The sequence below is a fragment of the Lepidochelys kempii genome, chromosome 9 (genome assembly GCF_965140285.1).
Source record: "Lepidochelys kempii isolate rLepKem1 chromosome 9, rLepKem1.hap1, whole genome shotgun sequence".
Lineage (NCBI taxonomy): Eukaryota > Metazoa > Chordata > Testudines > Cheloniidae > Lepidochelys > Lepidochelys kempii.
In genome coordinates this window covers 33374453-33391045 of record NC_136388.1, presented here as the reverse complement: position 1 = coordinate 33391045, position 16593 = coordinate 33374453, and the positions used below count along the sequence as shown (strand labels likewise).

Below are 16593 nucleotides of genomic sequence, written 5' to 3'. Positions count from 1 at the left end.
ATCAAGACCGAATTTCCCTAGTTTGCTAATAAGAATATCATGTGGGACTTTGTTAAAAGCCTTACTATCTTCTTTACAGGGTTTACTGGTTTAAGGAAGAAATTAGGTTAGCTTTGTTCTTGACAAATCCATGCTGGCTATTCTTTACAGCCTTATTATCCTCTAGGTCAGTGGTCTCCGGCCTTTTTATGCCCAAGATCACTTTCTGAATGTAAGGGCAACTTAGGATCTGCCCTGCGCCTTGCCCCAAAGCCCCACCCCCTTCACCCCCTACCCCAATCGCTCGCTCCCCCCCACCCTCACTCACTTTCACTGGGCTGGGGCAGGGAGTTGGGGTTCAGGAGGGAGCTCTGGGCTGAGCCTGGGGTTTGGGTGCAGGAGGTGATGAGGGGTGAAAGTTCTAGGAGGGAGTTTGGGTGCAGGAGGAGACTCCAGGCTGGGGCAGAGAGTGTCGGGGTGCAGAGTGCAGGCTCTGGGAGGGGCTCCAGGCTGGAGCAGAGTGTTGGGGTGCAGGAGGGGGTACAGGGTGCAGGAAGAGTTTGGGGTGCTGGCTCCAGGAGGGGGTTCAGGAATGGGGATTGGGGTGTGGCCTCCAGCCAGGCAGCACTTACCTCCAGGGGCTCCCAGTCGGCGATGGGTGCAGTGAGGCTAAGGCAGGCTCCCTGCCTACCCCGGCCCCACACTGCTCCCGAAAGGAGCCAACGTGCCCCTGCGGCCCCTGGTGAGGGGTTGGGGGACCTGTGGCTCTGTGTGCTGCCCCTCTCTGCAAGCACTGCCTCTGCAGCTCTCCTGGCCAATGGGCACTTCAGGGGGTGGTGCTTGCAGCCAAGAGCAGTGCGCAGAGGGAGACCCCTGCACCTCTGCCCCTGGGGCTGCACTGGCCACTTCCAGGAGCAGTGTGGGGTTGGCGTAGGCAGGGAGTCTGCCTTAGTGGCAGCCGCACTGCACTGCCAGAAATTGCGATCGACCAGGAGATCCTCTGCGATCCACCAGTTGTTGCCCACTGCTTTAGGCGCTTATAAACCAAACTGTTTAATCATTAAAGTTTCATTCCATATATTGAAGTTAGGCTGGCAGGTCTTAATTCCCCAGATCCTCTCTTTGTTCACCTATGTTAATCCTTATCCAGCCTTCTGGGCTAAAACCCAAGCTTATGCCCAAATAAATTTGTTAGTTTCAGGTGCCACAAGTTCTCTTCATTCTTTTGGCTGATTCAGACTAAAGACTTTGTTTACCACTCTGAAACTTTGTTTACATTTACGGGAGATAATGCTGCCTGCTTCTTACGTCACCTGAAAGTGAGAACAGGCGTTCACATGGCACTGTTGTAGATGGTGTCGTAAGATATTCACATGCCAGATGTGCTAAAGATTCCTATGCCTTGTCATGCTTCAGCCATCGTTCCAGAAGACATGCTTCCATGCTGATGACACTTGCTAAAAAATAATGCGTTAATTACATTTTGACTGAACTCCTTGGGAGAGGATAGTATGTCTCCTGCTCTGTTTTACCTGCATTCTGCCATGTATTTCATATTATAGCAGTCTTGGATGATGACCCAGCACATATTGTTCGTTTTAAGAACACTTTCACCGCAGATTTGACAAAAATGCAAAGAAGGTACCAACATGAGATTACGAAAGATAGTTACAGCACTCCACCCAAGGTTTAGGGATCTGAAGTGCCTTCCAAAATCGAGAGGGATGAAATATGGAGTATGCTTTCAGAAGTGTTGAGAGTAGGACTCCGATGCAGAAACTACAGAACCCAAACGGCCAAAAAAGAAAAGCAACCTTCTGATGGTAGCATCTGAGTCAGATGATGAAAATGAACATGCATCAGTCTGCATTGCTTTGGATCATTATCAAGCAGAACCCATCATCAGTGTGGATGTATGTCCTCTCAAATGGTGGTTAAACCATGAAGGGACATATGACTCTTTAGCGCATCTGGCACAAATATTTTGAGACGCCAGCTACAACAGTGCCATGCAAATGCCTGTTCTCACTTTCAGGTGACACTGTAAACAAGAAGCAGGCAGCATTATCTTCTGCAACTGTAACCAAACTGGTTTGTGAGAGTGATTGGCTGAACAAAAAGTAAGACTAAGTGTACTTATACGCTCTAAAGTTTTATAATGTTTTATTTTTGAATGCAGGTTTTTTGTACATAATTCTACATTTGTAAGTTCAACTTTCACGATAAAGAGATTGCACTACAGTTCTTGTATTAGGTGAATTGAAAAATACTATTTCCTTTATATTTTTGATTACAAATATTTGCACTGTAAAAAACAGTGTTACTGTAAATTTTGTATTCTGTGTTGTAATTGAAATCAATATATGAAAATGTAGAAAACATCCAAAAATATTTAAATAAATCATATTCTATTATTGTTTAACAGTGCAATTAATTGCGCACTTAATCTTTTTAATCACTTGACAGCCCTAGATTTTAGCTCAATTTTCATTTTAACTCTGCAGTTTCCTCTAAGTCTCTGCAATATCTACTCCTGGGGGAATTCTGCGCCCCTGCACAAGCACAGTATTGGTTGGCTCCACAGATTCTCTCCCCACTCCCCGATGCAAAATAATTGATTCTCATGGGGAGGTGAAGGGAAGCCATGAAAAGGGTCCCATGTCCCTCCTAAGCGGCAGCCTCAAGATGGTGTGTTGGTTTGGGAATCGGGAGCAGCCAGGGGAGACAAATCACCTGGGGGGGGAGTGGGGAAGAGGGGCTGGGTGTGCAAGCGAGACTATCGCTATCGTGGTGTGCCCAGCACAAAGGGAAGGGCTCCAAAATGTTTCTGGGGCAACCTTTCCCTGGTGATCAAGAGAAGCTAAAATAATTTTTTAAGCAGAATTTAGACCAAGATTTTCAGGTTTTACCCCCCAAGATTTTTTCAAAGCCTCAAGTTAACATCCTAATTCCATATTTAGGTAATTAAGTAAAGTGACTTAAGACCCCAACTTGAGGTTCCTATTTTTGAAAATAGTAGCCTTAAGATATTTTAAAATGAGTTTCTGCCCACATGATTGCAGAGAGCCTTCCTAATGTGAACTGACAAACTTTGAGAAAGTACATCAGTTTCAGGGATACTCTTCATAACCCTGGAAACTGTTAATTTCATATTACTGCTGGGGAAAGTTATTAGGTAAGACTGCATCTTTGTTCCCCCACCTCCCAAAACACATCCAACCAGGTTCAGGAACAGCACTCTGGCAGAAATCCTAATACCTTCTCAGTGGTGGCAGACAACAGAACAAGAAGCAATGGTCTCAAGTGGCAGTAGGGAAGGTCTAGGTTGGATATTAGGAAAAACTATTTCTCTAGGAGGGTGGTGAAACACTGGAATGGGTTGCCTAGGGAGGTGGTGGAATCTTCATTCTTAGAGGTTTTTAAGGCCTGACTTGACAAGTCCCTGGCTGGGATGATTTTTTTGGGGTTGGTCCTGCTTTGAGTACGGGGTGGGACTAGATGACCTCCTGAGGTCTCTTCCAACTCTAATCTTCTAGGATTCCAATCAACCCAAGTAGCAGGGTCTCTAAAATTCTCCCCAAGCCTCTACTCTGAACCTGTAGAGGTCTTGTCCCATGTTTTTCTTTTTGAAAGTATATCTCTGGCCTGCCTATTTAAAATGTCGGCCTAAGCAATATTTTTAACATATTTAACTTCATTGTACTGAAATCCAACTTGCTTTTAAAAGAATAAAATGAAAAATTGCTTTCATACTATTTTAAACAAACTAAACATTTTCTAATAATTTAATATGCACATTTCCCCTAACGCCCTATGACAACTCCAGAACAGAGGTTAACATTTCCTCAGCACAGTGATTTTTCAGCTGAAATTTTGCTACATATCTAGATGCATATCTAATTTAAATATGCATTTTAGAAATTTTACAATTGTGAATTAAGTTTCTGTTCAGTCATACACTTGATTGATCTCTTTATTTTTCTTCTTTTAAATCCTGAAGTAGAAAAATAGACTACACAAAGCTGTATATGCCATGTTAAGGGTACTATCTGACTGATTAGAAAAGCCAATACTCAACTTGCACTTCTTGAAAGTTTGCACAAATTGGTGTGAATATTTATTTTGCTCATTTGAACCTGATCTGAAAGTTTAGGATGAGTGTGGTTTTTGTGTTTTTTGTTTTTTTTAAAAGCACACAGTGATGTCTTAGCCCTGCTTCCACTCAAATGAGTTAGGTCAACAAACAATGCTTAAGTTACCCCTCTTTATAGTATCATGCCTTAAAATAAATAAATACAAATTAAATCCCAAACCAGTTTACATAAGTCTTCTGTGGATGAGCACAAGGCCATTTGGCTAGCAAGTACAGGGATAGGTCTACACTATGGATAGAGGTGTGCTTACCAGCACTGGTAAAAGTAGCCATGTAGCCAGGGTACTATGGACACTGGGACTAGGCTAACCACTGCAGTACATACTCAGGTGGTCAGGGTGGGTTTGTACTCAGGTGGCTAGCCCAAGCTGCTGCCCATACTCCCCAACTACATTGCTATTTTTAGTGTAATAGTTTTGTTCGAGCTAATGCATGTCTACCCACAATGAGAAGCATGCTTCCAGGTGCAGAGTAGATATACCCTGAGAACTGCTAGGCTAGTCTTCCTCTCTGATTGCTCCAACCATGCTACTCCACTTCCCAAATCTCTTTGCAAGCTTCCCTTCTTCCAATGCCAGGTTCCTATACTCTTCACAACTCTGACCTCATCTCCTACTGTTCATTCTCTTCTCTATCCTTTAAATGCTCCTTTCTATCTACTGTTGTATGCAGTGTAGTTGTAGCCCTGTGGGTCCCAGGATATTAGAGAGGCAAGATGGGTGAGGTAATATCTTTTATTGGAACTGTCCCCTTTTATCTACCAAGGTATCTTCTACCTCAGCCTATGTTCTGAACCTCCTCGAAGTCCCCTCCTCTCATTTAAGGTCCACTGTTTACAAAGCCCTCCTAAATTTACCAACAGTATTTCCACACCTTCCTGAATAATTCTGCCCCCCATAGGTGAATTGGACTGCTAAACTCTGAGTAGGATCTTGGGGAGGCGAGGTGGGGAGGCCAAAGTTTTTGTAAAAAGCTGTGTATATTTACAGCTCTATATAAATAGAAGTTCATTTTTCAGTTTTGCTAGAATAGTCTCTTAAAATGTGAGTTAGCCCTATTTTTATGGAAGTTACAAAACGTAAAATGAGCTCAGCAACACCATCTGGCAAGTAAAACAGGTGACATTAGGTAGGTGAGATTGCGACATCCTGTGACACATGAGGCAAGTAGGGATTTCAAAGGAATTAATTTGTTGTTCATGTTGAGAAAGTTATTTACTTGGCACTGATTCCTGTAGTATACAGAGTTCTCACTAAAGCCTGTGTTTCACAGGGTTGGAATTATGATTAGTGAATAACTGCAAAGAAAGTTATATATTTAATCAGTTCTTGCTCAACCACTGCTTCAGTCTTAAAGATAAAAAACTTTAAGATTGAACTATGAATTTCTCCTTATAAGGCAAGAAACAGACTATGGCTATCTCCTTTCTCACATGCCATCTGCATGCTGAACATGCATGTTAATCAGTGAGTTTGCAGAATAAGGAACTATACAGGCTGAACTAGAAAAGGAGTTAAGGAGCATTCAAAAAACTAGTTAAAGCCTTATGTGACAGCAATTCTGGATTCCCATCTTCAGCACAGGCTGTTTGCCAATCTACCTTGTTCTCCCAAACCTTTAGTTCAGGGGTTTGGGAGCCCTCAGGGGTCACGAGGTTATTATATTGGGGGGTTGCGAGCGGTCAGCCTCCACCCCAAACTCTGCGTTGCCTCCAGCATTTATAATGCTGTTAAATAAAAACATGTTTTTAATTTATAAGGGGGGGGTCACACTCAGGCTTGCTATGTGAAAGAGGTCACTAGTACAAAAATTTGAGAATCACTGCTTTAGTTATATGAAAAAGACAAATGCAGAACTGGGGTACAAATCTATAATTGTGCTGTACTTGCTCACTTTAATGGAGAGAGAATGCTCTCTGGCATCTGATACTATTTGGATCACTGATGGTGTTACAAGATGGTAGTGCTACATATAAACTTCATAAACCCCTATATTTGCAGTCCAGAAAGATGACCAGCCTTCTGAGCCTCTCCTACTCTAGGAGAAGCATGACCTGAAATTCACCACTACGGGTAGTTGTAGTAGAGAAGTGTTTTTACTTAAGTTCGTTTAACCATGCTCTGAGCAGAGTTGAACAAAGACAAGATATGCACAAGTCAGGTCTCCACGAAGGCAGTTACAAGTCCTAGTTTTCTTGGTGTACACTAGCCCCAGCTGGGGCAGACTACTGTAGATGGAGCAACCATGAGTGACAGAGACACCCTAAGCTTCACTAAAATCTGATTACTCAAACTTTGAGACACGCAGTGCAAGGTTTTGGGTTTGGTATTTTTTTGTTAAGAGCATATTGAGAAAGTATAATGCATCACACAGATAATCAATTTAGGCGAGGGTTGGTCTAGAACATCAAATTGGAAAGCCACATGCAGATCAGCATTCTGGCGTTGAAGGCTCCACCTTGGTACAGCCAGTCCTCCTTGATGGGGGCAGGCTTCATCCCCTTTGATCTCAACAAGGTCCTGAAGTAAACAAGACCAAAGGTTAAGAAACACAGCTCCAGCCTTTCAGGCCTATAGCAATAGTTTAAATCAGGAGTTCTTAACCTTTTTCTTTATGAGGCCCCCCTCCAAACATGCTGCAAAAAAATCCAGGGCCCAGCAGGGGGCCTCAGTCTCACTGGACAAGGGGTGTGGTCCCCTCTGACATAGGCATAGTTTGACTTTCAGAGGGGTGCGGGGGGGGGGGGGGGAAGAAGGGGTTGTGTGACTCGCCTCAGCAGGCTACCCAGCCTGTGTGGGTTGAGGGGGTGCAACCAAAAATTATAGCTCAAAGTGATGGGGGGAGAGAGAGTGCTCAGGTTAAAAAGGTTGAAACCTGCTCAGGAAACCAGCAGGGGGTAGCTAGGGGCTGTGTGCTGGAAGGGTAACCCCCACTACGGTTGCTGCTTCCTGAGAGTTCTGCAAGCCCTAGAGCCAGGTCACCCCACCTGGGCGGCTCTTGCTGGCTGCGCCAGCAGTCAAAGAGGGCTGGGAGTAGAGCGGCAAATGCAGCCCCAGGCGCCACCAGCAGGAAGAGGGGCAGACCCTATGAAACTGGCTCACAGCCCTGGTTGAGAACCACTGGTTTAGATTACTTCTCCTGTGTTGAGGTTATCCGAGTACAACCTAAAAGGGAAAGAGGTTAGGGGAATGTAGTCTAGCTGAGAAATTAGAGTAGAAATGAAGTCATTAGTTTTCCAAGACCCGCAAAGGAATTGAAGAAAATGGTAGCAGGAGCTCAATTTTAAAGGTGACCTTGATATTCTATCTAGGTTCTTATATACAACCCATCACTATAGCATTCAAGGATCTCATACTGATGAATTTATCCACAGAACTCTGCTGTGAGAAAGACTTATTATTCCCATTTTACAAATACAGAATGGAAGCAAACATTAAGATATTTCTTGTGACTTTGAGGAGGTATGTGGTAGAGTTAGAAATTTAACACAGATCACCCGAGTCCTAGTACAAGCTCATAAGTCAGGTGATTATCCAATGAAGATGCAACCAAGAAGGATGCACCAAGAATCAGTAGAAAGACCCCAGGGCACACAATCATTGAACATTTTAAAGATCTCTACATTTTGCCTTTAAAACTTGATCAGAAGTCAACATGAAAACCTCACACAAAGTTAAATGTTCTGTATGGTAAATGTGAAGGCCTGATTTTGGTAGATTTTCATAGTAAAGTCCCAAGCTTTGAGAAAAAGAGTAGTAGTACCGTATTCTCATTTTGATTACACAAGGATTTTTTCCCCCCTCCAGATAGGCTTAGTTCAAAAGGAATTTTGGGGGACTTATATGACCGGTGTTATAAAGACGTCAGACAATCACCACAATGGTTCCTTTTGGCCTTGGAATCTATAAGAAGGTGGTCTATAGTTTTATTTATGTTTTATGAGTCAAATGTCTATACTTAAAAGTAAGAGAGGTACACTCATCTACCCAATACAATTCTGAAGTAGAATTCTACGGGGGAGGGCGAGGGCCAGGGTGATTAAAATCTGGAGCTCCCGTAGTCTTTAATGGAATTTGCAGATGTTCAGTACCTCAGCATTTGGCCCTTAACTGTAATAGTCATTTTTCATCTAAAAATAAAGTTTAACGGGGAGCATTTATTAGACGTCTATACCATAGACAACGAGCCAACAAGACTGAATTTTGATCATCAAGAACAGACAAGAACTTAATCATAAGCCGATGCATTTTACCAGAGAGTTTAGGTCTAGCGGAACTATTTTGCAGATTGCTTCAGAACCAAAACAAAAATGTCTATGTAAAGTTTTTTCCAGGCTGAGTTTCAAAAATAAGACACTTCACCCTTCCAAAATAAAATAAAATATTTATCAGCTTACTTGCTAGTTTAGCCTGTAATCCTGAAGGTCCAGGTTTTGATGTCTCTGACTTTGAAGAGCCTGGTAGAGACAGTTTTGTTTTAGGCAGGCTAACTTTTGGGCTGAAGCGAGCGGCCCAGTCAAACTTTGAAGAGCCACCTGTTTTACTTGGTTCTTTATCTCGGCTACTCCTTCTGGGACTGGGACTAGATGCAGAACGGGAACGCCTCGCCTTGCTCTGGTCTTTTCCTTGTTTTACTCTGGCACCCTGAGGAACTGTGGAAGAAACAGAGGCAACAGCAGAAGAGGAGGAGGATGTAGAAGCTGAAGAAGAAGAATCAGTGATGTTGCTACACCCAGCTTTGGCTGAGGTCGCCGATTTTGAAGCCAGTTTGCTGGGTTTTGCAGACCTCTCTTCAATGCCAGTTGATTCAACTGCTGTACCACTCTTTATACAAGATGAGCTCTCTGTCCTTTTCCTTTTCTGACTTCGGGAGCTACCGGTAGCTCCACCCTTTCTGGTATGAGCCTTGCTCGTTGATGGCAATTGTGCAGATTTCGACTGCTGTTCTTGGTCTAAGGGTCTTTTCTTAGATTTAGTATGTGGCTTGTTTGTTTCCGAGAAAGTTTCAGTATATTGAAGTGCTTTGGGTTTTTTAGCAGAGCTAGGGGAATTGGTCCTGTTATAATCTGGGCTAGCACTGCGTTTCACTCCTCGAGAATGGTCTTTCTTAGGCACCTGCCCCGTTTTTTGCCTCTCTGAAGTACTGACTTTGTCTGGGTCTTCTTGTGGTATTATAACTGCAGATGAACTACAGCCTCTGCAGAAGTAAGCAGAAACAGAGTTAATACAATACTAAGTTACAAGAAACTTTACATTATTACAATAATTGAGACCAATTTATACTAATTGTTGGCATTCAAGAAAATGTAGATATATCCTAATCATGGTCCATTACAAGGTTTACATTAAAAAGGAAAACATGCTTAGATGAAAAAGGTTGCATTCCAGATTTCAATTATGTCACTTTACTAGCAAGACCAAACTAAAATAAAAAAAGCTGCAAAATAAGAGCATGGAACACTGTCATCTATGGATTTTTAGGGGAGTTATGAGAGGATTTTAAATACCATTTGGAGTATAGTACCTCTTGTTTCACAGACGACAACCAAAATACCTCAAGCCACTATATAAATATTTCAGAACTAAGTTCCACAAGAAACCAAGGAGTATTCAGTAATGCATAACCAGTCAACTGGATTTCAGAGGAGTGGGAATTTTTTTATAAAGTGATTGCAATTTACCTCTTATTACAGTCACATGAAATATTTCAAAATGGTTTAGTTCTCTTCAACAGGACTGAAATATGATCTATTCTAATTTAAGGGGCAGGAAGATGAAAATGGTAAGCAAATAAGACATCACCAAGGTTCTCATCACTAAAGCAGCCTGATACCAGATCATTTTATATTTGCTTTAATATATTACAGAGTTCAGAACTGTTTGGGAAATTTGCATCTTACCCAAGATGTAGGAAAGTTTCAATTTTCAATATATAATCCAGAGCTAGTTATGCAGAATTTGTTTTCTCCCCATCACTGATGAAATGGCGTTTCAATTTGTGACTTTTAGTTATAATGCAATGCATGAACATTTCAGACACTGACCTACATCAGCTGACATTAAGCCTAGATTAGTAAAAACTAGATGTCAGACATTTGAGTCATCCAATATGGTTAGAATATTATGTACATTCTTGAAGTGCACATTACACTTGTTAACAAGAATATGAAGCAGTTACCTTTTAGAAAAGTGTCCCGTGGACTGCTCAGAAGTAGTATTAGACTGCACTTTGGGTGTCTTTGAAATAGATTTTTTACTCTCAGGAGGGCTATGTGCCTTATGTTTTGCCTGCCCTAAATGTGACCTGTCAGCAGAAAGTCAAAACAGAAAGCTATCAGGAGTCTGAGAAGTAGATAAAAGCCTGTAGGTGGAAGGTTTTTTTTGTACTTTATACAAAAATATATTAGTGTAAGTACAACTTCACATACTTCTTCACATCAACCTTTCATTAAACAAGATCATACTAAAATTTATTCTTCTAAAGTGTCATGTAATGTTTTGTAAAATGAAATGCACTTAGTAGTGATTTCTAACCAAATGATTTTGGGGCATCTCGAATAAGACAGACATTGTAAAAAAGTTTCAAACCTAAAGAATTGTTAAGCATGACATTATCTGCAGTTATTCTGCTATGCAAGCCCATCCAATTCCCAATTATCCACTCAAGCATGAAACACAAGACATGACCAAATAAACTTTCAAAATTAGGGCAATTGTTTTAGAACAGGGAAAAATATTAACACATCAACCTTGAATGCTTCTATGCATCAGAGCTAATCCAATAAAAGGTGTTTACAAGTTTGCCCTTTGCTGTTCAATTTCACAAATCCACCAGTAAGGGTTCTCCCATGGGCATAGGTAATCCACTTACCCAAGGGCTGGTAGCTAGGTTGATGGAAGAATTCTTTAGCTTTTATAAGTTATCCATAGACTGTACCACGGGGATATACTATTAGGTATATTTCTGCTGCATTTTACCTGTTAATGTTCATGTGCTTCCACTGTTGCTACTTTGACTTTGTAAGAGTAGACCCTATTATGCAGAATATGATATAGGAAGAGGACCAGGCTTTAAGAAAAATCACCAATAATGCTTCAGCTACTCCAGAACATAACTTGCTTCTTCCAGTAACACAGAAGATATTCAAGCGACGTAACTAGGGCCCTACCAAATTCACGACTGTGAAAAACACATCACGGACCTTGAAATCTGGTCTTGTGTGTACTTTACCCTGTAAACATGCAGATTTCATGGGGGAGATCAGCATTTCTCAAATTGGGGGTCCCAACACAAAAGCGGATCATGGGAAGGGGGTCGCAAGATTATTATAAGGGGTCATGGTATTGTCCCCCTTACTTCTGTGCCTACTGCTGGCAGTGGCGCTGATTTCAGAGCTGGGTGGCTCAAGAAGAGTGGCTGCTGGCTGGGCACCCATCTCTGAAGGCAGCACCCCGCCAGCAGCAGTGCAGAAAGGTGCCATACAATGCCATTCTTACTTCTGCACTGCTGCTGCTGGCAGCAGCGCCGCCTTCAGAGCTAGGCTCCCAGCCAGCAGCCACCACTCTCCGGCCACTCAGCTCTGAAGGCAGCGACATCGCCAGCAGCAGTGCAGAACTAAGGGTGACAATATCACGACACCACTACAATAACCTTACAACCCTCTTTTGGGTCAGGACCCTGCACCACCATGAAATAGCCAATTTAAATAAGCGAAATTATGAAACTTACCATTTTTTGAATCCTATGCTCATGAAATTGACCAAAATGGACTGTGAATTCGGTAGGGCCCTAGACATAACCAGTTACCCAAGAATCAGAATTTTACACATGCTATTAACTAAGCATGTCTATTTCCTGATCGTTTGCAAATTATACTGAAGTAGGGGAAGGTTAGAAATTGTGAGCGCCTCCGGCCTTGAGAAATCTAGTTCTTAAAGTTTGTTTAGAGACACCAGGATGATGGGGAGGAAAGCAGAGGAGTTGTGCATTGACAGAGAGCAGCAGGTGTCCCAGCTTTAACAGGTTAATAAAGCCTTTTGACAGCTTGTTTCCAAAACCCTATAGAGAATCTACAAAAGTGATCTTACCAAGGAAAGAGGCAAGCCATAAGAATAATGGACCTAAGAAAGAACAGCTATGAAACAGCTGCAAAGTCAAGAGATTATGATCCATGGACTGAAAAAGGGCGCTCTAGCAGCACATAAAAAAAAAGCTATTCACTTTTAAACCTGTGTAACTGTTTTCTATATGGGTTTTTGTAGCTTGTGACTAGAGGAAAATAAGTTTTAAAACTTAATGAGGAGAGGAAAGGGGGGAATCAAGTGGTATTTTTAATGCAACTGATTTACCATGGCGAAAGAAGTTCCAACAGGCCACCCCAAGAGACTGTACGTTACCCTTTCAAAAGAAAGGATCCAGTAAAGTTAACTGATCTAAAGGCAATACAGTAGTGGCTCAAAGCAGGGATGCAGAAAGTGACTAAAATGAGTCCATGAACAGAATGAGCCATCAGAGTTGCTGGGACATAGAGGCCCACTATTGGAGGTGACCTTTCCATAAATGTACTTTAAAGATACATTGTTTGAAAGCACCATCCACGCATGTGCAGTATTTTTAATTCATGGGCAGTCAAAGCACTTAAGAAGCTGTCACAACTTGTGACATCTCAACCACATATGTTACAAGTGAGTTACATATACCATATAAACCCATTTGAAAATGCCTTCTTCTAATCCCATCTCTTGTTCTCCGACATCACTGGAAGCAGGCAAGGCAAATTTGAAACTGCTCCAAGAAATCATATACAGTTTACGAAAAATATTTGAAAATTGTCTAAGATCATACATTTGTGTTTCTCCCAATTATGCTCATTCAATGATTGTGGAAAGATTAAGTGTTGGATAGTTTGAATATGAAATACCCAAAGACTGAGAACTTTAAGAAGACAGCTGGAAGAAAAGTTTTAGGTAGTATGGGGAGTTCAGTCTAGGAGGACTTAAGAATTTTTAGGCTGCTTTAAATTCTTCGAAGATCAGGGTACCCCAGTCCACTCTATACAAAGCATTCTGCCAGATCAGGTTTGAGCTAGCAAAGTTACAAACGGCATTTGCAATGAGATTTTAAAGGGTTTTCATTTGAAAAATGAAAGATTTTAAAAGTGCACCACTTTTCTCCCCAGAAAAGGGAAGAACAGGCCCATTTAGTTTCAATTTCTTCCACTTGGGTTCAGTTAGTATTAAATAGTTAATCTGATGTTATGGCAGTCTGATCTTAAAGGGAATTGGTTCTTCCTGGTGCACCTTAAGCCTCCACAAAGAAGAAAACTCAGTTGAATTCAGACCTGTACACACGATCAATGGTCCAAACTGGCAACTGAAAACAGTCTGCAAATGGGATTTAATTAAAAAAAGACGGCACAAAAAATTCTTAAGGCTTATTCCATAATTCAAAGCTGTCTCAGACTTGTCCCTGGGTGTTAAAAGCACTCAGTGAGACATTTTTAAGAAGGAAGAAAACAGATATCCTACCCTTCAAACCCTTGATGCTCCCATCCTCTGTAAGTACTATCAATGTCAACACTATCACTCCATGCATTGAAACTTTTCACCGCTAAATAAATAAGAGCTATAGGCAGAATTTTAGGCAGCTTTAGACCGAATCTGAAGGTTCATACTCTGTTCCATCCTCAGTGGGGATGAATTTGCTGATGTTTCTTTAGGAATGTGTATATAGAAGAATGACACCTGGACACGGTTTCCATTGAGGGATGACCTGTGCATCTTGCATGGTGTTATAAAGGAGAAAAAGGCATAACCTCACCTTAAGCCATAGTAATACACACACAACTGGGCAATATTCACAAAGTTTCATCCCAGGAGATAGCTAGCTTTCTCCTAAGCACTGAACAACAGCACCCCTGTTTTACAGCATTTATGGAATGGTTCACAATGGGAGATCTTGGAGGGGCTTTGAAAATTAGGACCAGGATGCTTAACTCAGTCTGGAATAGCTAGGGAGCCATTTACCTATTCCTCTTTGACAATAGTCAGCATTATAAAGAAAGCATTAAGGTAGTCTAGCCAACAAGTAGATGTATAAATCTTTGCTGGCAGGAAGCATATTGCTGAAATTTGAGCCCAAAGGATTGTCACCTAGACAGTTAATGGATTCTCAAAGCAGAAAGGAGAAAAATCAACTTTCTATGGACTCTTCAGGCAAGTGTTTTTCAGTGAAGGAGAAGCAGCTCCCCATCACAAGTCTGATATTTGTAGGGTGTCAACTGAAGCCTTACTATATGACATAAGCACAAGTATAAATACGTAAGTGCTAAAAATACATAAAGCACTCCTTCTGATGCACTTGCCTCAACCTGAGCTCTGTGTAGCTTGTTCCATTACAAGAGAATAAAAACAAAAAGGTGCAGAGACAAAGGTAAGCAGGCCAACCCTAAGCAATTGGAACTTCCAGTATGACTCAGTACAAGCAAAAAGAACCTCCCAGGGCAATTGCTCTAGAGAGTGTGACCACCTACAGTACCTTTCTGAACACTCCTAATGTGATTTTGACAAACTGCTTGCAAGCAGGGTTGTGCATCAATTTTCTCTTGCACATTCAGAGTATTCAGTTTATTTTTTGTCATCTAATCTTTCTCACCACTTGTCTTGAAGCTGGGTATACTGGCTTAACAACAGACTACCCCTGGTTTAGGTTAAGGTCCAAATTTCTTGGTCAAGGTATAGTCACGGTCTAGACTGCCGAAAAAATTTAAAAAAAAAACAAAAAAACAGTAAGAAAGAGATTTTTGGGTCTGTTCAAAAGCATCTGGCAGTCTAGATTTGACCCGTAGGCCACCTATTAACTACCCCGACCTAAACGATAGCATCCAGTCCACCGTTACCAAGTATGTGTAAAGTGGTAGTTGCTCTGCAAAGCTGTAATCTAAGCATAAGGACTCTCCACCCAGGATGAAATAGCAACCTTGCTAGTAAGTTCAGATGCTAAAGGAAGCTGTTCAGATTTGACAAAGTCAAATGTTAAGAGGAATTAACCCACTATGGTTATCAAATCATTGTAGAAAGGGAGAGAAGAAGAAAAGGGACCACCAGAACAACGGAGCAGACATCTTTGCTGAACTGCACATAAATGACAATTGGATTTTTGAGACAGAAGTCGTTTTTATTGGTTTGGGCAGAGATCAGGAAGCCAGAAAACTCTGTAGATGAATCCTAGCTCTGACACTGAGCTCCCTATAGCTGGAAAGGCAATCTCCCTTCTACCTCATAAGAGTGTGTCAAGGATTAGTGCTTATACAGTGCTTCCAAGTAATACTCTAGTGTATGCATTACAGTAAGTTTAGCACAAAAAGCTATCTACCATTGTATTGTGAGTTTACTTTTTCAGTCTTCCTCAATGATCACTAGCCTTGAACAATTTTAGTGTCCAGTGTTGCTACTTAAATATCTTCTCTTGGAAGAAGAGAAGATTGAACGCTGTTATTTCCATACTAATCTTTTGAGAGTTAGCTATTTATTCTTACACATTCCTTTAGGTTTCAACCAATTTAGTGTACAACAGGATTTGACACCTTGCTTTGCCTCAAGCATCAGACTCTCACAAGCCTTTTTCACAGTCTAGATTATATTCCACTTGTGTTCTATTAGCTACTTTTAAGAAGTCATTCAAGCCTAAGGCCATGTCTACGCTAGCAAACTTACAGTGGCACAGCTGTTCTGATGCAACTGCACCACTGTAAGTAAAGGCTTGGCTACACTTGCGAGTTAGAGTACATTAAAGGAGCTCACTACCCTTCCACACTGGCAAGGCACGTAGAGCACTCCTGGTACTCCACCTCAGGGAGTGGAATAACATTTTATGCGCCCCTGCTGGAGCACTGCGGAACCAGTGTGGACGCCCTGGTCTGTTAGTGCGCTCTGATCGGCCTCCAGAAGTGTCCCACAATGCCTGTTCTAGCCACTCTGGTCATCACTTTGAGCTCTACTGTCCTGCCCTCAGGTGACCAACTATCAGACCCACCCTTTAAATTCTCTGGGGATTTTGAAAATCCCCTTCCTGTTTGCTCAGCCAAGTGTGGAGTGCTCTCAGCAAATCTTTCCACGTGACCATGCCTCCACATGCCAGGCGATCCCCAGTATGGGCCAATGGCTAGGTGCCGGACCTCCGTGTTGGGGGGGGAGGGAAGGAGGAATGCTGTCCAGTCCCAGCTGCGCTCCAGGCATAGGAATTACGACACCGTCGAGCAGATATCAAGGGACATGATGGAAAGGGGCCACAACCAGGACGCACTGCAGTGCAGGGTTAAAGTGAAGGCACTGCGGAAAGCCTACCGCAAAGCCTGTGAGGCAAACAGACGCTCCGGTGCTGCCCCTGCGACCTGACATTTCTACAAAGAGCTGGACGTGATACTTGGGGGCAACCCCACCTCCACTCAGAGTACCACGATG

At 42.1% G+C, this 16593-nt stretch overlaps 1 protein-coding gene across 11 annotated transcripts in view; it reads right to left on the bottom strand.

Annotated features, from left to right (window-relative positions):
- The window catches only part of TRIP12 (thyroid hormone receptor interactor 12), a 150797-nt gene that overhangs the window by 85678 nt on the left and 48526 nt on the right, over window positions 1-16593 (bottom strand). For 9 of the 11 annotated variants that reach the window (XM_073359825.1, XM_073359832.2, XM_073359822.2 and 6 more), the window contains 2 exons: window positions 10310-10435; window positions 8529-9328 (listed from right to left, as the gene is read on the bottom strand). In XM_073359825.1, the coding sequence (XP_073215926.1) occupies window positions 8529-9328; window positions 10310-10435 (926 nt within the window). The remainder of the gene's footprint in view (window positions 1-8528; window positions 9329-10309; window positions 10436-16593) is intronic. The other 2 variants (XM_073359830.2, XM_073359829.2) reach the window with 1 other exon arrangement.